The 22346-nt window shown below is 48.9% G+C and overlaps 4 protein-coding genes across 4 annotated transcripts in view; 2 read left to right on the top strand and 2 right to left on the bottom strand.

The window, feature by feature from the left end:
• CSUI_005734 (dimethyladenosine transferase) overlaps positions 1-9658 on the bottom strand; it is a gene marked incomplete at both ends in the record, with an annotated part of 10968 nt that extends 1310 nt beyond the window's left edge. Inside the window, 8 exons of the mRNA XM_068065904.1 lie at positions 246-311; positions 592-645; positions 1476-1562; positions 3909-3983; positions 4540-4620; positions 4913-5025; positions 6072-6238; positions 6885-9658. Of these exons, the coding sequence (XP_067922129.1) occupies positions 246-311; positions 592-645; positions 1476-1562; positions 3909-3983; positions 4540-4620; positions 4913-5025; positions 6072-6238; positions 6885-9658 (3417 nt within the window). The remainder of the gene's footprint in view (positions 1-245; positions 312-591; positions 646-1475; positions 1563-3908; positions 3984-4539; positions 4621-4912; positions 5026-6071; positions 6239-6884) is intronic.
• Positions 9659-10977: 1319 nt separating this feature from the next.
• On the top strand, positions 10978-18956 carry CSUI_005733 (uncharacterized protein). The gene is made up of 2 exons (XM_068065903.1): positions 10978-12237; positions 12822-18956. Exon 2 carries the CDS (start codon positions 14468-14470, stop codon positions 16031-16033), a length of 1566 nt encoding a protein of 521 aa, XP_067922128.1. The 5' UTR covers positions 10978-12237; positions 12822-14467; the 3' UTR covers positions 16034-18956.
• Positions 18569-19260, top strand: CSUI_005732 (uncharacterized protein; the record flags this gene model as incomplete). Its single annotated transcript, XM_068065902.1, has 2 exons — positions 18569-18597; positions 19035-19260. The coding sequence occupies exons 1-2, from the start codon at positions 18590-18592 to the stop codon at positions 19258-19260; spliced, it is 234 nt and encodes a 77-aa protein (XP_067922127.1). The 5' UTR covers positions 18569-18589.
• The window catches only part of CSUI_005731 (uncharacterized protein), a 9977-nt gene continuing 6720 nt past the window's right edge, over positions 19090-22346 (bottom strand). Inside the window, exons 3-5 of the mRNA XM_068065901.1 lie at positions 21858-22226; positions 20378-20719; positions 19090-19769 (exon numbers count right to left, since the gene is read on the bottom strand). Of these exons, the coding sequence (XP_067922126.1) occupies positions 19713-19769; positions 20378-20719; positions 21858-22226 (768 nt within the window). The 3' untranslated portion in view covers positions 19090-19712. The remainder of the gene's footprint in view (positions 19770-20377; positions 20720-21857; positions 22227-22346) is intronic.

Here is a 22346-nt window from a genome sequence, read left to right as displayed (position 1 = left end):
ATGTCGTAATGAATGTTTATCGAAGGGCCCGTATACATGTGCATACATATATATATATATATATATATGCACATGTTTACGGGCCCTTCCCATATATATATATATATATATATGTAGGGAGGGTGTGTAGTATGTGAGGGTTCCTTCTGCGTGCAGAGAAAGCGACGAGAACAGCTGGAAGTAGCTGTGCAGCCTAGAGAAAGGTGTAGACATAGACACCTGCGTATGTATAGATCTGTACATACCTCTCTCTCTAAAGGTGAAGATACACACGTATAAAAGCAGATGTATTGTGAAGAAGAGAGAAGAGGCTGAATGATATCAGGAGAAGAAAAAAGGTGACAGGAAAAAGCAAAACTCGGAGAGAGATTCATGCAACAAGAAAGAAAGGATAAAAGAGACGGACTAGAAGAGAAACCTTTCATCATGGTGGAAAGAGAAAGAGACAAACATCCACGCATCGACCTCTCGGAAATACAAGCAATCGAGACTGACTCTCTCAGGAAAAACACAATACACTCGGTGAGGTCGAACAAGAAACAGAAAGAAAGAAAGAATGAAAAGGCTTCTTTCTTTCTTACTCCTCTTTACCTTTAAGCTAGAACGAAGCATTTTACGCCTCTGTCTGAAGGCCGCATGCAGCACCTGAGAACAAGAAGAACACACACACAATTAACCGAACTTCTTACGCAGTCCAGTCCACGAAGGATAAACCCGTCACGCCTCAGACATACAGATATATATGTATATGTATATATACTGGTGCCACTTTAGAGAGACCCGCCTCATGAATATCTCTCTCTCTATAGATAACCATTTCGAGAGACATGGGCCATATATATATATATATATATATTTGTATGTCAGGAGATAGTAACATATGGAGACAGGAGAAAAAGGATTTCGATCACAGGCCTATAGAAGAATGAGATCTCCATCTTACTCCTTCTCTCTCGGACAATCACTTCCACATATACCACCTCTACAGCACTTACGTGAGGGGTGACCAAGTGGATAGATACGACCGTAGAGCCGATCAGACTGAGGAATCAACTGCATCAACTGACTTGAAAGCGAGAGCTGTATCTACAGGGGGAATTGTGCATGCCAAGTCGATAGACGTTAGAGACACCACACACACATCCTCGTGACAAACAGGATGTAGACGCAGATAAATACAAAAGATCCAGATCGGAAACGTCCCTTCATATATATGTATATACATATATGTGTACATATATGTATGTAATGGAGGGGAGACACCAGCCATCACAAAGACGCGATTGGATGAGGCCCGTACGCACAACACAGTACAAACACAGAAGTAGAGAGACCCTATAGACAGAGAGAGAGGACTCGAAGTAGAGGTATATATATATATATATGGGAATGAAGTTCAAGAAAAGCATGTAGACAGGAGATGATATCAGAAAGATGATCAGTTTGCTCCTTGCGATGAAGACTTTTTGACTAACATCTCGAAATTGACGAGGGTTGGCGCCCTGGAGAATTGAGTCTAATGGATCACGGCGGAATCGAATATGTACTAGACCTGCCGTAACCTATAGAAACAAAACACAAAGGCGCTTTGAAGGGAGAAAAAGAGTCCTGTGAGATCTTCTTTGCCTTATCTTCCTGAGAAGGCAGAGCTCACAAGATGCGTCTGAAGAGAAACTCGCTATTTCTGTTAGAGTATCGAATGTCAGGACTACAGTATCGACATCGAGAGATTTCTCAGGAAGGCAGCGAGCTAGAACGGTGGTAGGCGAACGAAGGGGGAGATGCGCCTCACAGATGACGCGGATGAAACGTAGGAAAATGAATACACGACTCGATATTCACTTGCGTACATATGTATAACTATTGTTGTATACACTATGCATACGATCATATATGTATAGACACACGTCCATACGTATATACATACGCACATCGTACAGCTGTCGGCATATTAATCTAAGCGGGCACGTAGAGGCACGTGTACGGATCTACCGTTTAGTGCAAAACCTTCTGTCATTCGATCCTAAAGTGATTCCTGAGAGTCTCTTTCTTGAAGAGAAACATACTACTGCGAGCTAGGCGGTCCCTTTTCAGACAAGAGTCAGGGAGACACACCGCCTGTGGAGTACCTGAACCGCGGGGGTGAGAGAGTCTTTCAGGCTTCACAAAGAAGAGTCGAAGAGTGTTTTTCATGGGCAGTTCATGAATTCTCTCAATGAGCAGTGCTTTCTTCTTTCCAAAGATCTTCTTTAACAAAGTGAAGGGAATGAGTGCCTCGTGTATGTGAAGTGTATGAGAAGCTCGGGTATGAGAGTACCTTTATAGATCTACGTCCAGAAAGCAATCCATCTTTCATCTTGTACGCATGCAGACAAAGGAAGATATCCATACTCATATGCATACAAGCACCAGCATCAATACACAGTAGAGACTATAGATGTGATCGACAGTCAACTGAATTGGCGGCGGCGTGAGAATGAGAGTCGATGCTTCAAGGGATCTAACCTAGTTAGGAAAGCGCTGTACAGCTGACCACATATGAGAGAAACAGACTGTTTTGTGGAGACACCCACACACATAGATCAGATGCTTGTTCGCTTCGGATACTTCGGTACATCAGTGAAGAGTAGGGGTCAAACTAGGGAGAATGTCTCTTCTCATGAAAGGATTGATCGATTGAATTCAGTGAGGGTGCGCTGTGTCGACACTGTGTCGTGTGTGAGGAAACAGGGGGCTGTTTAGAAAGAAGGTAGAAAGAAGTGGAGAGCATCAAGGTAGAGAAGAGAAAGAGAAGAGAGAAAGACAAGAAAGAAAGAGTATGTGGAATGTCTTTCAAACAGCAAGGGAAAACGGTACCTTTGGAACGGGATAGAACACCGAGCTGGGAAGCTTGCGAACGATGCGGCAGTCCGCATATAAGCCGAATACAACACTAAGGCGACTGTATTGCTTCTCTCTAGGCTTCGCAGTTAGACGCTAAGCAGAAGCAAAGGACAAGCAAAGACGGAGGAAGACACAAACACCTGCCTTGACCGACGTAAGGATCTTCGGGTGTACAGGCAGTCAGTCTTGTCACGGTGTCTGTCCATCTACATACATCCATATGTTCATCTACATACATCCATATATACTCAGTCCAGCGCACTGATACAAGCGGCTCAACGGTACAGACAGACGCAGAGAAAGCTGGCGATGACGCGAAGACGTCACATTCTATATATACGCATCGACATATGTATAGAAGCGTTTATGTGCGACTGAAGAGTCAACAAAAGAAGTATTTCTTACTATGGCTCTAGGGGAAGAGAAGACACATATATTGCTACTTATACGGATCTCTATGTATGAAAAGACTGCGCACAATCTCACGACTCGATAGAAAAGGAGGATACATGATGAAGGCGGGGATGGTGTGAAGAAGATAGAAAAGTCATATCTAGCTACACAGCAGTTGTCATGTGAGGTAAAGGCAGTCTGAAAGAAGGAGAAGAATTCCACTAGGCGTGATGCTTTTTAGCTTCAACAATCGTCGGAATAGATGGCCCCTGTATACGGTAGGTAAAACAACAGAAAGCCTCTATAAGGAAACGCCAGTCGACGTGTCGATGCAGATAGCCATACTCTTCTAACCCAAAGAGACACACGGATGGCATATGTGTCTATATTTTGAACACGCGAAGTGAGGGGAGCTCCGACGACAAGCCATAAGAGTGTCGATGCTCTCGCCATAGCTAGTTCTTGTTCGCGTCGATCTTTGAGGTGTCAATGAAACTTAAGAAAATCGAGATTGTGTAATGTTGCACGCATGCGTTCCAGTCAAGTAGTTCAAAGATGTCAATACGAAGAAACGATGACCATGCAACATCTGAAGAAAGACAAGCTAGCCTGTAGCCTCGTATTCAGCTTACCTCTGCTAGCTCCCACTGAATAGTCACAAGGGCTTGGTCGATGAACTGCCAGCTGTCAAGAAAACAAAAGAGAAGCTGAGTGTACATACAGCGTCCATCGAAAAGAAAAAACAAAAAGAAAAGAGATGAACGAAGATAAGGAAGATCATATCGGTAAGAAAAGAAAAAAAGAAAAGAGAAAGACAAGATATTCTACACCTCATAGAAGAACGAAAAGCATCGGTTTTGACTCCCAGACGTCTCCGTAAATCGTTCCTCGTAGACAGAAGTAGGCAGAAGAGCAGGTGAAGAAGAAGAGAGAAGGCTATATTGAGAAAGGCTTGCTTAGCAAGAGTCAACATACAAACACTCTAGGCGCATCGAAAAAGAATCTGTTGTTCCCTTTCCCTGTCCTTACTCTTCTGTTATGTCTCATGCAGATACATGCGGGAGACAAACTTCTTCCTTAACAAGGCGATATGACAGTATTTGGAAAGAGGGAGATAGAGAACACGGATATCCTTTTATATGCTGAGGTCCCTCGTATCTATCACTCACATCCAAAGACGCTATACAAATGAGTTTATAGTGTATGTAGTGTCTACAAGTCTTCTTTTGTTTGTTTGCAAAGCTTTTCCTCTCAACCACTTACTTGGCTTGTAAGGTAGAATGGCAGATTCCCAACAACAGAGAGTCGTGTGTTCTTCTCTCGAGCTAAGGCAGGCCAATTCACCTGAGAAGAAAATTTACTGAAAGCACGAGCGACTGCATGCACATCGGGGTAATGTCTTCGGACTGAGGAATGAAACCCGACTATCCGTCACACTCCAACATACTCGCGACAAGAAGGAGGAAGAAGGAAGCTCCAAGATGTTAGATAGATAGATAGATTAAGGATAGGTAGATGGATTAAGGATAGATAGATAGATAGAGGGGCGCAGTACTAGTGGTTGACGCCGGTGTGGAGATGTGCATACGTATATACAGGGAGACTGCAGATAGATAATTACAAGGGAAATACATACCTGTAGGACATCATTATGGATGAGGTTAAGGGCGGGCATGCGGCGAGAAAGAAGAGAGAGCGCGCGGATATCCACCTCGATCCCTTGAAAAAAGCATAGATGAGCACAGTCCTCTGAGGAAACGCAGTTTTGAGTAGAAAAGATCTCTCCGGAGAAACCTTTCTCAAGACACTCTCTCCAGTTCGCAACATCTCCAAAAAGAAAAAATTCTATCATCTTTACATATACATATATATATATAGATAGATATACAGATTGGATACAGATATATACATATGCCGGTGCAACTGAATGGACGGAGAAAGCGTGTGCATACATGGGGCTACATGGAGCTTACTGTCACCACATACATCAGCATTTCCACATACTTGAACATCGCTATGCATACGTTGTACGCAGAGACAGGTTTGTCGAGAAGGAAACACAGAGAGAGGCGGGGCAGCTCCGGACAACAATACAGGCATATCGAAAGTGTCTACACTCTCAAGTTGAGACAGAAGACCGATCGACTAGCCATGTCCACTCTCGCTCCTCTTCTTTGATTGGTACCTAGCGAGGCTATCATGATGACGAAGCCTGTTTGCTGTACGTTTGTTATGACGCTACAGTCTCCTGTATGTACAAACGCAAGCGCATGCATAAATATATACGTTGGTAGGCAGAAAGGTACAAAGCGATCCTTCTGTATAGAGAGCACATATGAATGAGTTATATAGAGACAGCCGTCATTCAGTCTCTATATACAACTTTCTGCTCGTAGACGCAAGAGGGGGCGAAACCTTGCGCGAAACCTCTGCGATAATTCAGCGGAGAAAACAGATACGTACATGATTCCGTCGATACATCTTCATATACATGGATACATACATACTCGGGCACGGAAACGTTTTGTAGCTAAGACGTCATCGACCACCTGTGTGTGTGAGACTTAACTGCATAAGCATCTTTCGCTTATCAACAGGCGGAATGAAGGAGACTCTCTTCAAGGTATCTGGGAGGGTTTTCTTCCTCGACTTCTCTCCTCCTCTTTCGCCACCTCTTACCAAGGAAGATACACAACAACGAGAGAAACCATGTGTTTAGATATGCTTCCGCATATATACCTCGCTGTCCTAAGTAACTCTCTGAATCGATACAAAAGCTCCACGTATAGACGTACCTGTCATCTTTGGAAACTTCGGATAGAGAAACCGAGTAATAGAGCCAGTCCCCGGCCCTACCTCAATGACCCCTACACCTCCTGGAGATGTATCGATGAGTTCCTCAGCAATCAGTCGGCTTATATTCGGGTCACTCAGAAAGTTCTGTCCTAACGACTGCTTTGGCCTGCATAAGAAACATACGACATGCGGCGCAGACAGGCCATTGTCTCAAGCTGCCGTAAATTCCACGCAAGCAGTATTACAGATTCCATACATGACTTTTCTCTGAACACCTCTACAGTTTTCTTAGTCTTTCGTCCATACACCCTATGTACGAACACGCGTGTAGAGTTGATCCCTGAGAGCCACTAGGACTCCCCGGGAAAAGCTGTGTGTATGGGCGCATGTACCCAGGCAACTCCAGAACTATGAGATCTAGACAATCATATACATAGGTATACACACGCGAGAATCATGTTATACTTCCATTCAATGATGCAGTCAGGTAGGTGGGCGTAGACCTAAGTATCACCTTTGTACGAGGAGAATGGACGAGCAAGGAGATCAAGAACAGAACAGTGAGAAGTCTTCTGACATTCCACCTATAAGTCTTATCGTCCATCTGGGGGCCCGAGTCTGCGGGAACCCAGCTGCTGGGAGGACTGTTAAGTATACCATTACAAGGAAACTACCTTTCTCTCTCTCTACATATATATCTACATATCTATGTGTACTTCTCTATAGTCCCATATATATGTATGCAGGTAGACTTGGGACACACCACGGGCCGTAGTTCACTGAGAGACAGCGGGAATTGCGCTGAGATGTACCTGAATTCTCCTGTAGGAAGATTGGCTGTAGGGACGGCTGATGTAGAAGAAGTTGGGCGTGATCTTTCGTGTTCTTCTTCATTTTCCGTCACGTCAAGCATGCGGTTTCTATACCTTGGATCACTTTGTAAAAGCCCCATGTCTAAAGCATCTTCACCTCCTTCATGTCTGTCATCTTCTGTGACCATTCCTTTCTTGTCCTCTTCGTTTTTCTCGCCTTGTTGTCCACTCACAGCTCTTTCTCCTTCTCCTTCGCCACTTCTGCCAGATGACTCAAGAAAATTCTCTTCCTTCTTATCCTTTTTCTTCTCTTGTTTCAAAAGGAGTTTCCATGCTTTTCTTTCTTTTAACATCTTCAGTTCTCTTTCCTTCTCAGCAGCTATCGCCGCGTAGGACGGGGGTCTTATCACAGGAGGTCTCTTCGCATCTCTTTCTTCTCTCAACTTCTTCAACCACCGAGGCGTAGGAGACGATAACCCGTTCTTGTTTCTCTCTCCTTCTTCTTCTTCTTGCTGTTGTTCTTTCTCCTTCTCCTCTTCTTCTGGCAATGGAAAGACTTCAATCCCGCCTAATCCTGGGACGGGAATCAAAGGACGGTGATCAACGCTAGACGCTTCCTCGCTCGTGAGTCTGTCTGACTGCTGCATCACCTCCATAGCAGGTGAGAGCCTTGGAGCTTCGCTTTGCACCTTAACCTTTAGCTCTAAGGGGTCTTCTTCCTGTTCATCTTGTCTGTCTTCGGTGATGTAGGTCTTCTCCGTCTGCTTCTTTCTCTCTATATCGTTACGATATCTCTGGTCAAAGGACTTTTCAGCTGTCTTCATTTCCTCATCGACCGACTGCAAGGTAGAAAACTTTTCGCCGACGGCTGCTTCGTTATCTCTCCCCCCCCCCGGTCTCATCTTTCCTTCGTCCTCTGTCACTTCTCTCGAGACACAGAGGGTAAGAAGGTGATTCTTTCCTTTGTCTCGTTGCGAAGAAGGAGTTTCTTTAACAGGAAGAAGAAGTGATGAAGAAGACAGACAGTCAATCTCTAGTCTCTCTTTACCGTCTCCGGTCACGCGTTCTTCGCTCTTGGATGAAGAAGAAGGGGCTTCTGCTTTCGAAAGAGGAACCTGCTTCTCCGTGTTCAGAACTTCCGGAGACGTGAAGACTGAGCGCGACGAAGACGAGACGAGACGGCGAGATGAAGGTAAAGAAGTCGAGGAAGTAGCAGAATCCTCTTCTCGAGAAGAATTAGTAGCCACATCTTCTTGGTCGTTTTCCTGGAATTCCTTAATGATGGATTCATCTCTCTCTTTGATCTGTTGGAGATATTCTGAGAAACCAAGAGTTGAACTTTCCTCAGAGGAGCTCTTCTTGCCTTGATGGTCTTCTTCTCTCTCTTTCCATGCTAAAAGCTGACGTTCCATTACAGCTACCCGCCTCTCTAACTTTGCACATAAGTCTTTTCTTCTCCTTTCCTCTTCTTCTTGATCTTCTTCATTTTCCTCTCGTATGATCTCGTCTCTCCACTGTTCCACACAGAGTCTCCTTAGTCTTGCCTCGACACTTCCAGCATCTTCCTCTTCGTAGAAAGAGGTATGCTCATCCGGCTGTAGAGTGCCATAGGAACGCCTCTCCCCCCTAGTTAGTCCGTCGTGTTGCTCTTCTTCTACTCTCACACATCTGTCTCTCTCCGCTTCTTTTTCTTTCCTCTCCTTTAACCTCATCGCTTCGCGCTGTCCTACCCTTATCACCTGTCTCTCCTCTCCTCTTTCTTTCCCGGGCCCCAGGGGACCTAGCTCCTCTTTTCCGAAGAGATTCGCTCTTTCATCTCGAATCTGCGGCATGCTGTCCTCTCCATCATCTCTCTCACCTTCTCCTCCGCACAGGGAAAAATCTGCGGCTTGGCTACCCGTAGCCACCCTCGCTCCTCTCCTGGCTCTAACATCTTTTTCTCTTCTTCTGTCCTCAAAGGTATGGAATGTCCCTTTTTCTTCCTTCGAAGAGACCGTGACTTCTTTCTGCGAAATGCCACCCCACTCCGGAGAAGGTGGAGAAGGTATTATGAATGGTAATGGGTGCTGTGTGTAGGAGAACTGTGAAGGTTGAAGAAGAGAAGAAGAAGGACTGATAGAGAGAGGTAGAGTAGGTCTTTCCTTTCTGAAGTGGTTTTTTGAGACATGTTTCTTTCCTTGCAGTACGTCACGATGACGTCGGACCCCCGTCGAATATGGTTGCGGGGTGATCGAGCGAGCAGCACGAGAAACCTCATAGCGTGATGGCTTTGATATAGGAGCAACAGAGGCAGACAATGAAGTCCTATTGTTGAGAGAGGAAGGAGCGTGACGAAGGACGGCAGGTGGGAAGTACGTGTTACAGATCTCCCCCGTGTTCGGGTGGATCTTGCCTGGAAAGTGATGTGAAGACGCACCAGTAGACGGACGAAGACAGGAGATGAGGCAGTGCCCATACACCCGAGGAGAAAGAGAGTAACAGGGTGTGCCAGTGCAGCTTTTTACAGTAGGAAGTAGGAAAGAAGTTACACGGGGAAAGTCCCTCTCATTAGAAAAAAGTGACCACGCGGTGGTTGAGGTGGAAGCAGCAGCACCTGCTGTTGTTGCTGCTGTGCGTACACCGAAGACTGGAGCTACAGTGGAGCCGAAAGTGACAGATGGAATCGAGAGGTTATCAAGACCGAGCAAGGTGAAGAGAGTCGGCGAGGCTGCTAAGATCAAAGACGCGGAAGAGACTGTGAGATACCTCAAGAAAAGACAAAATATACGGAACATAGGAAGTAGGCAGAGTCGCATATTCATACCAGGATGAGGAGACGACTGAACTTTCTTAATGACATCCGAAGAGCTCGAAAGACATGCAAGAGGTGTACTGGCGAAAAGCGGGAAGGACTCATACCACTCCAGCAAAAGAAAGTCTTTCTTTCCTCATGTGCATGAACATGACAACACTATAAAGAAGAAGGAGGGCGAAACAGAGCTAGACAGGAGAGGCGTATTCTACGGACGCAGATCTCCTTTGCCTGTGATGCCTCCTGCCATCCCTCTTACGGAAGCTGTGGGCAAATGTCTCCGTCATTGAGGTGTCTACACACCTAAGGCGAGCAGCTGCCAGCGAAGAAGAAACAAACAGAAGTAGGATTTTCTGTCGATGCCGAGTCAGTCGTTTCTGGGCACCAAAACCCTCCTAGAGTTTCTGTTCTTCAAAATGGGTAAAGGTACAGTTGTTTAGTCCACCTGCATACACTGCAAGTCACTTGCGCATGTTATAGCTAGTAATATGCGTTTCTCCGTAGTTAGGTGTATAACCCCCTCGTGACTCAGGAAAAAGCGCACGGGGGAGAGAATGCCGGCGAGGTAAAGAAATTAGCTTGACTCGTCGGACCGGGGCTGGGCTGCTGTTTGCTGTGCGAGAAGGGCAGCCTTTCCACAGCACAGTCCACCCTTAATCTATACAGCAGACAAAATCTTTATTGTTTAAATTTTCAACAGGAAAAAGCACTGTGAAAGGTGAACAAACTGCGATTTCGCTGGCTGTGTCTTGGACGTGGCGGGCAATCGCCTGGAGTGAAAGAAGTACGTGTCCCGACCACCTGACCAGGTGTCATGAAAGAATCATACCAACGGTGGGAAGGGCACCCAGAAGGTTACTGCTATGGTCAGTTTCGAGAATATTCTGTCGTAACGGAAAAGAAAAAGACCGAGTGTGTACACGATTGTTTGGAGGGGAATCGATGAACTCAACAGTCGATAGTGGGAAAGCAGCGAAACCTGAATATGTTCTGCGAAGCAGTGAAAAGAAGGCAGTAACCAACGCACAGACAAGGCTAGGCATACACCGTTTTTTAGCGTTGAAGGGGATGCCTGCCAAACACCGCAAGTTCTTGATGAAGACAGTCGAGGCCACGCTGAAGAGCGGGATGTCATGCAAATGCGGTGCTGGGTGTGCTGCTCGCTTGGACGCCGCGGGTCGCTTGGGCGGCGACAAGGAAGCAGGAGCTGGCACTGATCTAAACGAAGGACGGAAGGGTCTCGACAAATCAGTCAGAAAGTCCTTACCGCAACGCATGCATGGCTTGATTGCCCAGGTGACCCACAGCTATATCGTCGGTAACGTGCAGGCGACCGCCATGTCCGACACTCGACGGCATTCTCTACTCCGGAATGGCTGACTCACTAGGGGACGGAGTTCCATTCGACGAACACTCATGACCGCGGCGCATACCTACCATTCGTTGTCCTATCAGATCGACTTTTGTACGTTGCAACAGAGTGGACGTCCGGCAAGCATCAACTTGATGCAACCTTCCAGTGCATTTTCAGTCTTCCCTTACGCCAGCCGACCGGACCTGCGGTGAGCTCGGGTAGAGATGTGACAGTGGGGGCACCCCCGTCAGAAAAACGGGCCCTCTTGTTTTTTACCACCCCCCTGTGACGACGGAGCTGGGAGGGATGTCTTTCCCGTGTCCTTTCCTGACCTCGGGGCAGCTGTATTTGCGCGGGGAGCCTTGTTGCTTTTTGCTTGCGCTGTGTTGCAGTGGGCATCTTCACGGGCCCCAAGGCTAATTCTAAGAGCCGAGCCCGGGCTGATGCCCGAGGAGACCGGCCTACAGCTGATTCTCTGGTCCTCTCCGGCCTCCGTGTAGTCCTCGCTACTGCCGCGGATTGTTCGAAGGTCGCTGCTCCGTTCCATTGGAATTTCTTTTTTCTGTGTTCGCTTGCAACCTAGCTAGGGTGACTCCCATAAAAGCACGTGCTGGATATCTTACGAATTTCTCATCGGCCGGACATAGCTTATCTCCGACCATTTCTCCTACCTAAGAGGCTGCGCTTAGGTTGGTCTCCTGAGAGCGGTTCCGCTTATATGTCCCTCGCGGTTGTCGGCTCGCTCTTCGGTCCTTAATTGAGTCGCACACTTACTTCGGTTGCGATCGGGGGCCGCACTGTACAAGTAGCACAATACCCACGCAGCGGCTTAGACTGCTTGGGCGACTTATAACGGTCCGTTGCGTCTTCTACTTTCCCGTGTCGCAGTGTTTGCTTCTTTCTGGGGGAGGTCAATACCTGTAAACCAGTGTTTGGAGAAGTCCCTCGGTGCTTCCCTCATTTGTTCCGCTTCCAGACCTCGGGCCAGGTTCGAAACTTTCACTAGTGATTTCCTGATGTGACCCGCTTAGGCTTCAACTGACCGGCAATGTTCGCGGTACTGTATTGATGAGGGGTGTGCCTCTAGCGACTGTGTCGAGAGACGTTGAGTCGCGTGGCTAATGCTGCGTCAGCTGGCTTGATCCAGAGGTGGTCGCATGCGGCGAATCACCGCGGGATCGTCTGCGGTGCAAAATGTCCGAACATATGTAAGAAATTGCTTTCCGGTTATTTCGCTAGCTGCGCGAGGTTCATTGTAGTAGGTGAGTAGCTGCGAAAACGGAGCAGGCGTCACCCAGTGTTCGACTTCGATAACAGAACATATGCTGCCTTGGGGAAGTAGCCCAACCGGGGCAGGGATTTTGGTTTTGCTCCGGCGGGGAAGAACCGCAACCGGACACAGGCTTTTTTTTCTTTGGTTATGTTCCGGTCCAGTTATAGCCCTACTATGGGTCACCATACGCCAGCAATCGGGCCCTTGAGTCGACTGTAGATGATCCACAAAGCTCATTTACTTTAATACGGAGTTTCGCGCCCATCCGAGAAGGTAACCCCCAGAGTCCACACGGTACGCTTTGATGCTGGCCCTCGAGCGAATGAAGACGACCCCGGGGCCCGGATAGCGGGGGGACCGCGTCCGCGGCTTAGGGATCTAGTTGAGGAGGAGGGCGACGAGATTTGCGGACAAGAGCAGCATGGTCCAGGGCAGCTTTTCAGGGGTGTGGAGGACTGGGGGAGACAACACTGGAGCTTGTAGTGGGCTACCCGTTTACTGTAATGTCTTTTTCCGTAGGCCTGACGCACACGTCCGCCGGCTGTTCACATCTGCGGAAAGCCGTGTGTGCTTGCAGCCCTGTCATGGCTCACAAGTGGATCAAAGCCAAAAAGGTACTATTTTGGGCGGGAAAGCCCAGCATGCCATGTAATAGTACGAATTCGGTTTTCTGATTGCCTTCCTTTTCTGCCTCCTCCGGAAACAGGACGGGCGTCGCAGGAAGTGGCTGCCGCCCCGCTGAAGTCAGTTCAGGACTCGGGGGACTGACCGAGTACCATTCCTTTTCAGGGCCGTTGCGACTATGTCGGTCGCCTATACGAGGATGATGGGTGCGAGGGATACATATATCGGGACTTGAATGTTGATCTCACCTGCTACTAGCTGAAGTACACCGTCAGTGACGCTTGTGGTGTGGACAGCAGAGCTGCTGGTTCGGGCACAGCTGGAGTGGAGAGGATCTGGGTGATGGTCTGGGAGCCATGGCAGCGCACTCGTGTCGAGGGACTCGGTCGAGGCTCCCCGCCCGCAGCCAAAATGAAGACGCTGTGCGGCATCCTGTGCCCCCCCCCCCGTACCAGAGCCGGGCTGACAGAAGGGGGCTCCCGCCAGGCCCGTGGGTTGTTCAGAGGTCTGGAAGTAACGCCAGATCTGCACGGCGAGCAACACAGCAGTCGGGGGGGGTTGTCCAGAAACACGGCAGTGACGCCTCCTGGCTTTTGTTCCCCCACCAGTATCCTGCCCCCACAGTTCGTATCCGAGGATCGTTGTGCTGCCGCCCACCGGGGCACCATGGCGCTTGCTCCGTCGGCGCGGGGACCATCTGTGCTAGTAGTGCCGACGAACGAAAATGTCTCGACGCGTGATTTGTTGCACTCTCGTTGAGCTTTCTTCCGGTTCGCTGCCAAACGATGTCAAGTGTACTCAGCCGCCGCTTCAATAGAGGTGCGGCGCTCAGGCGAGAGGAATTTCTTTTTTTTGCGACAACGTCTGAACCAAAGCAACGCAGCCCAGCACCATTCATGGGCCCGGAGCTGGACTCGCGACCGGCTGCGGCTTCTGCGCGACACGGCCAGCCTTGAGACGGATGCCGCGGCGCGGTCCATCAGGCAATTCGCCTGTATGTCCGTTCCCGAATGACTCGAGTCACCTATTTTCCCGGGTGAAACTATGAATTACTTGCACGTGCAGTAGGCCCTGGAAATATCCGAAGGTTTGCAGTATCCTGGCTTTCTAGATGCGGCGCTGCTGCCTCGCTGCCCGACAACGGGAGAGAAGTGTTCAGGTAATCAGTCTGTGTATGTTTTTTTCTTGGGAGCGGTCTGCATCTACTGAAGCCGCTCACTCCGCGCCGCGTGTAGCGTGAGCTTCGGTGTTAGTTGCGGCACGCAGGTACGGTGAAATTGCGTTGTGTAAGCTGAACGGGACAACGCAGCTCTACGGCCTTACCGTGTTCTCGGGAATGGTGGCGGCTGCTTCCGCCAAAGAAGAGTGAACTCCTTGTTCGGTTCTTTGTCACGCACGAGGCTTTATCACCCGCCATTCCGCTCGACTTGTGGCCTCAAGTTCAGTCTCGGAGCCTCTCGGGTAATAGTGCAGCTCGAAAAAAGACTGCGCTCCTCTCTCTTCAGCTCTAGTTCTCCAAAGCGCTATGCCTCGGAGACAGAATGCAGGCCATACAAGGACAGCAGCGCGAAACCGGTCTTGGCAACAGCGCTCCGTCTCGGGATGAAAGGGCTCCCGACAATGGCGACCTCGCCTCTGACAAGCCAGATGGCTTAGATGTGCCCGTGAGGAGTCTTCTGGTCAGGTCTGATGGGGAGCGCGACGCCGGCTGGATAAGAGAAATAGACATGCAACAAGGCGAGCATGGATACAGCCTGCGGAGCGGCTTAATGCACCGAGCGAATGTCCGTTCAGACGCCCCGGGGGGGGCTTCTGTCACTGGCGCCGAGGGGACCCCCGAGCGCGATATTCTCAGACATGGCGGAGCAGAAGACGAAAGTTTTTGGAAACCCGGAGAGGATAGTGTCACTTTCGGTCCTTTGAACGACAGGTCTTCGGTCGCACGAAGACATGCCAGGAGCCTAGGGTGGAGCGCACGCCCCAAAGGATTCGCGTCACGAAGCAAAAAAAACATGACGTCTCCCCACTTTGGCAAGTCCCCATGGCTTCGGGATGTGTCGAAGTGGACTAGGCGGATGATGGCCGCCGTGGTTTTTCTCCTAGTCGTCAGAACGCTTATCAGGTGTTCGCGGTCGGGTGCTCTGTCGCAGAGGGGAGGATCTCCCCTTGCCCCCGCCCGCAGTCCTTCCGGTCGACGCCTCAGTGATGCGCCTGATAAGAATGAATGTCAAGTGTCCCGCGAAGAGGGAAGCGAGGCGACGGGGCTAGGCAGCGGTGTAAGAACTGAAGTGCGTCATGGTGCCGATACAGCCGGAGCCGAAGACGAGAGCGATGACACCGACGATGATCGGGAGTCTGATGTTGAGAGTCCAGAAGGTTCTTCGGATGATGACGGCGAAGTAGACTCTGAGCTAGAAGAGGAGCTGAAGAATCTCGAGATTCTCAGTCGGGCGAGCAGGAGTACAGGCACAACCCCAACCTTTAGTCCTTCAGATGTTGCAGATGAATTCGAGGAAAATGAAGACGCCTCAGGTTCTTTCGCTTCTCCACCAGATTCTATCCTTTTCTCTCAGGCAAGCAGCGGAGTCCGGGGCACCGCGCCTTATCATCTCTCTGTAACCGCGTGGGCGCTGAGCGGGGCGGAGGAACCGGGGGAGCAAACAACGGAAACTTCTGAGTCGGAGGAGGGCTGGGAGCAGGATGCTGTCCGTGTGATGTTGAGAGCTATGGCTGGGCGCCGAGGAGCACCAGAGTCGGGAAATCGTTTTGATCCTTTCTCTCTGTGGTCTGTGCCAGCCGTTGTTCCTGGGACAGACATTCCTTTCACGTCCACCGCTTTGTTAGCCGAAGCTCAGCGCGTCACATCTGACATAGCAAGATCAGAAAGGTCAGGCGGGGTGTTCGAGCAGGCGAGCGCACAGGAGCGAGCGTTTGCCGTGGCTGCCGCCCGGTCAAGAATAAGCCATCGGCTCGCGACTCATCAGCTCCGGCAGGCGCCGGCGACCCTGGAGGGACCCGCGCCTCTCAGCACTAGCCGAGTAAGGACGGAGAGAATGCCGTCGATACCCGAGGAAGACAGGGAAGATAGAGAAGGTGGAAGTCAGTAAGTATGTGTTATCGCCTGAGGTACGAGACCGTCGTCATTCATTGTCAGGCGGTTTCTAACTCAGTGTCTACAATATGAGCCTTAGGAGTCGCCGTATTGACGAAGGCTTCACACCATCACAACGGTGTTTGTGTCACGCTGTGCTATATGGTGGGGACGTTTCAGCCAACCGGGGGTTTTCGGTGTGTGAAGAGAAGAGACTTTGATCGTGAACAGTTCCGGAAAGAATCACCGAGGTGCTGGTCGGAAACATTCCTTTCCGAGACCTTTATTGTACCATTAAACTAAAAACGTTAAATTTTATTTATATTTAGAGTCCTTTGATTTTCAAAATTAGTAGGGGTCATTTTGTAAAGAGAGACCTTAGGCTTCCGGTTTCCTAAAAATGCACAAATGTCGGGTAAACCCCAAATGAGGCTATCGTTTTCTCAGGGATGCTTCATCGCGTAAGCCTTGGTTGAATCCTCGACTGTCTACCGTTGTATGGTGCGGCTGCTGTGTGCGTCTTTCTTTTCTGCTCGCTGATCGGCGCACCACACACGGACCGAGAGGGTCGCAGGACAGTCCGAGGTGGCTGAGAGACGCGTCGTCGTTTGTTCTCAGTCCCCTATATGTGTCCGTGAGTAGACACCTGCACAGGCAAGCGTTCAGGTGACTAGCTCCTACTGGCTGACTCTTATTCTCTAGGTGGACTGGAGAATGCTTTTGCACGGCAGAGGCGCAAAAGCAGCCGAATGAAAGGTGCAAGTGAGGAGCAGTGCCAGCTCTGTAGAGCTATTTCTTTCCCCCTCACTCGAAGAAATGCACGGATGCGCATATGTAACGTTTGATTGTTTTGACCGAGAGATACAGTGAAAGGCGTTTTTATTACATGTGGTTTCTTGTCGATGCGTGCATGCGCCGATGAACCCAGGTGAGAAAGAGGCGCCCAAACACCCAGATAATAATATAGTCGTGATGGAGTCTTTACACGACCGAGGAGGGGGGGCTTTGTGATCCTGGCAGCACCACCGTCGCCTCTCTTTGTCGCGCATGATGCCGGGGTGAGATGATAATCATGAGCCTCATCCGCAACCGACGCAAGGCAGTCGCTGTTTTGCGTTTGGAGTTAAAAAATTGAAGGTGTGTACAGACTTTTGAATGATAACAGGGTTGTCTGGTTTCTTTTTCTTATCACTGCCCGTAGTAGGCAGGGGGCTCGTAACGATTGCGAAGGAAAGGATATCCGGAAAGTAGTAGTAGTGTCCGTATGTACTTGGAAGTAGAGGTAGGGTTCATAGGAACCCAGGCAAAACTCCACGATACACACCGCAGATGTCTATGATACATGAAGGTTGTGATCACCACGTTGACAAATCTGAAAATTTTTGAGCGCTCATGCACATACAAGAAAGTGTTGGCGGCGTGGCGGAACTTCGCTGGAATTGGAAGATGGAAGGGAAAGGAATCATTATGGTGCTTGTACCGAAAGCGAGCCATCGTACTGAATCTCGAAGAAGTTGCATGGTCCGTCCCGATGCTCTGAGGGTCTCAATCAACCAGGAAAGAAGACATCTGACTGCTGTAGGGTGCAAAGTAAGCCTACTGGAACCCTGTATAGTATAGCAGCTCATCATTCCTTTGGTGTAGCGTCTTGGAATTGTCTGTCCGGTGTGATGCCTAGTATGTTCACGTCGTATCATCGTGTCGCTATTGTTACACACGTGGTATGGAGATCGTTCATTTGTCAACGGAGATGTTTCTCCGTGTCCGTCCGTTCCCAATGCACTCCAGCTATGGCCCCGCACTCACACCGGCTACTTTTTCCTCGCGGGGACCGCGCATCACTATTTGTGTGGAGGGCTGGGAGACGAAGGATGCCATTCTGATTTTCTATGCTATGCTGACGACGTGGTAATAGTTTATGCATACATACATGCTCTTTGCCTGCATGTTCCTTCCGGGGTATTTGTACACGTGGCTGAACTAGGCCCGTCTTACCTGGTTGGGCACAGCGGTGACGTGCAAAACGGGCCACGTGGAAGTAGCAGGAACTGATGATGTCAATAGGGGTTTCGTGAGCCCGTGTGAACGGAGTATCAAAACAAAATCTTCAGGAGTTGTAATGCAGGCAAAAACGGCCTTCGTCGGGTAAGTCAGGCTACGCGGGCCGTGAGGGGGGATGAATCGGATTACAAACTTCCCCGCCTCCATGGCTTCCTGTTTTCACTGTGTTACAACGATTTTGGTCTCTTCCTCCCCAAGTCAACGTCGGACCGGCGTCAGAACCACCGCTTGGCGATTCCTGGCAGTCTGCCTCGACTGTCAGACAGTCGTCCGTTAACGAATTCACTTGAACGAAGACAGGTTCCGGAGCTATTCAACCTTGTACTTAGCCAGATTCGGCTCTTTTCTCAAGCTTGTGCTTACTCGACTTTGTTCCCCCGGGGCTACTGTGTCTACAGTGAAGCACCGTGCGGCGCGGTGAGTCACTGGAGTCACAGGACAGCTTCTAAGGGTCCAAGGAGGGAGAACACGAAAGCCTGCTTCGTCGTTCCACCTTTTTAGACAGCTCTCTATGGATATGTGAGTGCTAAGAATCAGGAATCACACTGGTAACCGATGCCTGCTGCGGGGAGAGTCTTCGAGAGATCGCTCGCTCCAGTGACCGGTGGCAGCGTTGGCTGTATTCGTGCTTGGTCCGCTGTGGTGGGCAGACTGGTGTCACACACTAGTACTTTCGTTCTCACACACCTCAGCAGATGGTCTTACCCCGTCCCGTGTTTCCGGTAGCACACTATGACGAAGAAACTGCAGATTCCCGATTCATGCTGTTGCGCACTACCTCGTTTCTGCAGTGTTTCTGCATTCCCCTTGTTCTCATTTCTCTGATCAAGCTATGAGAGATGGAGAGCAGAAAACTTTTTACCGCTGTTACTACTGACGCCCCTTTTTGGGTCAGGCTTCCAGCTCCATCAATAAGAGCCTGTTCTGTTGTTTTGCTGCGAGGGCATTTCTTTTAGACCTAGGAGCTGCCGCATCTCACGTACAGCGCCTCTGATGAAAGAGAAATGGAAATCCGCCCACGGCTACAAGAATCAAAGGAAGTCAGGTGTCGTCGAGCGACGAGGGAAGGAAGGCACCTCTACCAACCATCTAGTGAAAGACTCGTCTTCAGGTTTGACAGTCGTCATAAATAGACACGACTGTTGGTTGATTCCTAGAGATAGAGAAACGCTTTCGAGATAATCATCTCCAAGAAGAGAATCGCTGACTAAGCTGGATGAACGTATCATCTTCGGTACTTTAGCTCACTCCTGTAGAAGGAAAAAAGCGATGGCTTGTCTCACAGCCGAACCCGTCGTGGTATGTCACTATTGCCACACCATACAGCATAGGTAAAGCGCGGCTGCACCAGAGTTATCGTGACGACCCCAAATATCACAAAAAGGTACGCGGCTACCAGCGACCTCAGCAGAGAACCCATTCTTTACCTTTCTGAAACAACGTCCACCGTCCCCACCAGCCGGTTGTAAGGATATTTAGTGGCCATTATCGATAAGATTTCTTAGAAGGACGGATAGGAAAAGGAGCCGCCATGGCACATACAGGTGTCAGTCAGTGGGTGCATGAGCACACAACTGAGTACACCCAGAACCAGAGAGAGATACTTCCGGAGGCAAGTTTGTAGTCCCTGTTCATCATTTTCTACCATTCTGACGTCGCTGTTCGAAAACGCCTTGAATCTTTGGTATCTCCTAACGAAGAAAAAAAAAAAGAAAAAGAGAAACGCCAATGTCCGAAACATCACAGACCAGCACTCTTTACCCCTTGGGTCATTCCTTTTCTTCACGTTTCTCTTCTTTTCCCTTACTAAGAAACCTTTTGCGAATGTTGATGTACAAGCTCTTTTCCATTTAGTTCTGGTTACCGATGAATTGCCCGAGATTTGCGATGTAGGGCCCTCAATGGAGATACCTCTTCGCTTGTGCAGAAAGAGGACAGGTGCGACTTCAGTGGGGTGATCCCTCATGGACGCGACATGGAAGGCAGTTCAAGAGAGCATTCACCTTCTCTCAGTCATGATGTGGATACCTCCTACCAGTGACTTCATGACTGCCACCAACACAACACAGTGACACTCGCCCCTGCCACAGGTGCAAAGGCATTTCTCCGTCTCCGTACGTTTCTGCTGACGACCTCAGTGAAACACCGACGATGGAGATTGACGAGTATGAAAAATCTCTATCCTCCGTGTCCTCTCTATTATCTTTTTGGTCACATCCTAGACAGGCATATCGATACAGTGATGTAGGCATTAGAATGCATGTGGCAAAGATGAAGAACTCAGCCGGAGACAGCTTACGTCTTGAGGGGAAATTTTTTGAAGAAGGAGCAAAAGTTCACCTCGTTCGTCTTCATCAACAAGCGCCTCTCCTAGCTCAACCAGAGCACTAAGAAGCTGCTGCATATGACCCTTGTTATTACTATTACTTCCTCCTCCGCTCTGAGATGGTTGAGATGCTACTCCAGACCCCCCTCCTTTCTCACGAGATACAGTAGAAGAAGAAGATGAAGGCTTCTCTTGCTGTAATTGGATGAGCCATCTCAGGGGTAAGAGGTATATGAAAATCCCGAAGAGAACAAGCTGTTGAGAAGGAGGAAAGACAGCCTGCAAAAGAGGCTTCAGCCGATCCACGAAGATCTCCTAAGAAACAACAACCAACGGGAAAGGCAAGAGACCGAAAACTGACTCAAAAGGAGAGAGGAAAGAAAGCAACTCACTGGCAGACGGACAAACAAACCACATATGTAGATAGTAGCCGCCCTTATCTGACTTGAGGCTCCTCTCTTGACGCAGGACACAGCCACCCTATCTTCCAACCACATATACGTTTCCCTCTACGGAAGCCTCAATGTATATATATATATATGAGGCGTCCGTAGAGGGTTTAGGGTTATATATATGTATATATATATATATAACCTCGGGGAGTGTGCAAGTAAGAAAGAGAATCCCTAGACATCCATTTCTCCATATGGATGTCTAAGAATCCCTGTCCTCATGGAAGACTTGTTCACGTACAACTTTGACCGCAAAACAGAAACGAGAACGACGTAGAGAAAGAGGGAGAGAAAGTCATCCATCCAAGCAAGCTACACTGCTCGTAAAAGGGATAAGTACGGAAGACTGATGACCAGATACAAGTGAAAAGAAGAAATGATATCTTCTTCCTCGACATCTTCCATCGTGAAATGGAAAAACAGTGGAAGTTGTTGGACTTCTTTGACTCGAAACATACTCCCGAGTGAAGAGATAAGAGAAACAGAATGAAGAAGAAGAAAGCAGCGATGAAGTCGATTCTTTGTCATGTCAATAAGAGGTTACTAAGTTGTTTCAAGGGGACCGGGAGGCTGTAGACAGTATACTGAATCCGGCGAATCTTCAGGACACAGACTGGTGCTGAGAGAGAAGAGGCCTGCTTGCCGTATCTTCTACTTTACGCGTGAAATATCATGGCCCAACAAAGAAGGAGGAAAGCAGTATGATGAACAGCTCGCTTCGAAGGATACAGTCGAAGCATGAAAAAGACATGTAAGCCGTCCAAGGAAAGAAATCGTTTACGTAGATGCCAGGGGTGACTCAGAGTGCAGCTGGTTTTCATTTCTCAAGGAAAGGTCCGTGTGTAAGCAGGCCACCAGGAATACAAAGAGTTTGTCTCCCATGAGAATGGCAAGAAGATGACGGTATGCGATAATGATCGACGGAGAATTTCACTGACAGAGGGCTTCTCTTTCTTGATTAGAAAGAGAGAAGACTGTAGAAGAAAAGAAGAGATGTTTACCTGCATGCAGATATGGATGAGGAGAGGGTCACTCAAGATGTCTACAAGACTTGTACAACAGGCTGTCATCTTCAGCGCGCGGTGTACATACAGCTCGACACTTTCTCTTTTTGTTATCATGGCATCATCATCATCATTCTCGTCGTGAACAGGGTCCTTTTCTTCTTGAGAGCGAGTCAGTCCTCCTTCTGCGCCAAGACTAGTAGAGACACTGTTCGGCGAGGCTGTTCCTTGGGAGTCTTTTGAAGTTGATCTGGTCCGAGGGACACGAAACTGCGGAGGATCAGCAGCGACTTGCTTGACGTACTCGACGGGTAGAAGAGCCGATATCTGTGTAAGAATATGAGCGACAAAATCTTGTAGAACTTTCTGAGGACAAAGCAAACAGAAGCAGAGAAAGGCAGATTCACTGGACTGAAGAGACAGGTATAAAACTCGATATTCTTTTACAGACCAGATAGGTATGCAGATAGATAGATGATAGATAGA

The sequence above is a fragment of the Cystoisospora suis genome (assembly GCF_002600585.1).
Source record: "Cystoisospora suis strain Wien I chromosome Unknown contig_2764, whole genome shotgun sequence".
Taxonomy (NCBI): Eukaryota; Apicomplexa; class Conoidasida; order Eucoccidiorida; family Sarcocystidae; genus Cystoisospora; species Cystoisospora suis.
This window is presented reverse-complemented; position numbering and strand designations above follow the sequence as displayed.

What these genes read in the sequence shown, in the direction of transcription:
- CSUI_005733 (XM_068065903.1), top strand. Translation starts at nt 14,468, where the DNA reads ATGCAGGCCATACAAGGACAGCAGCGCGAAACCGGTCTTGGCAACAGC.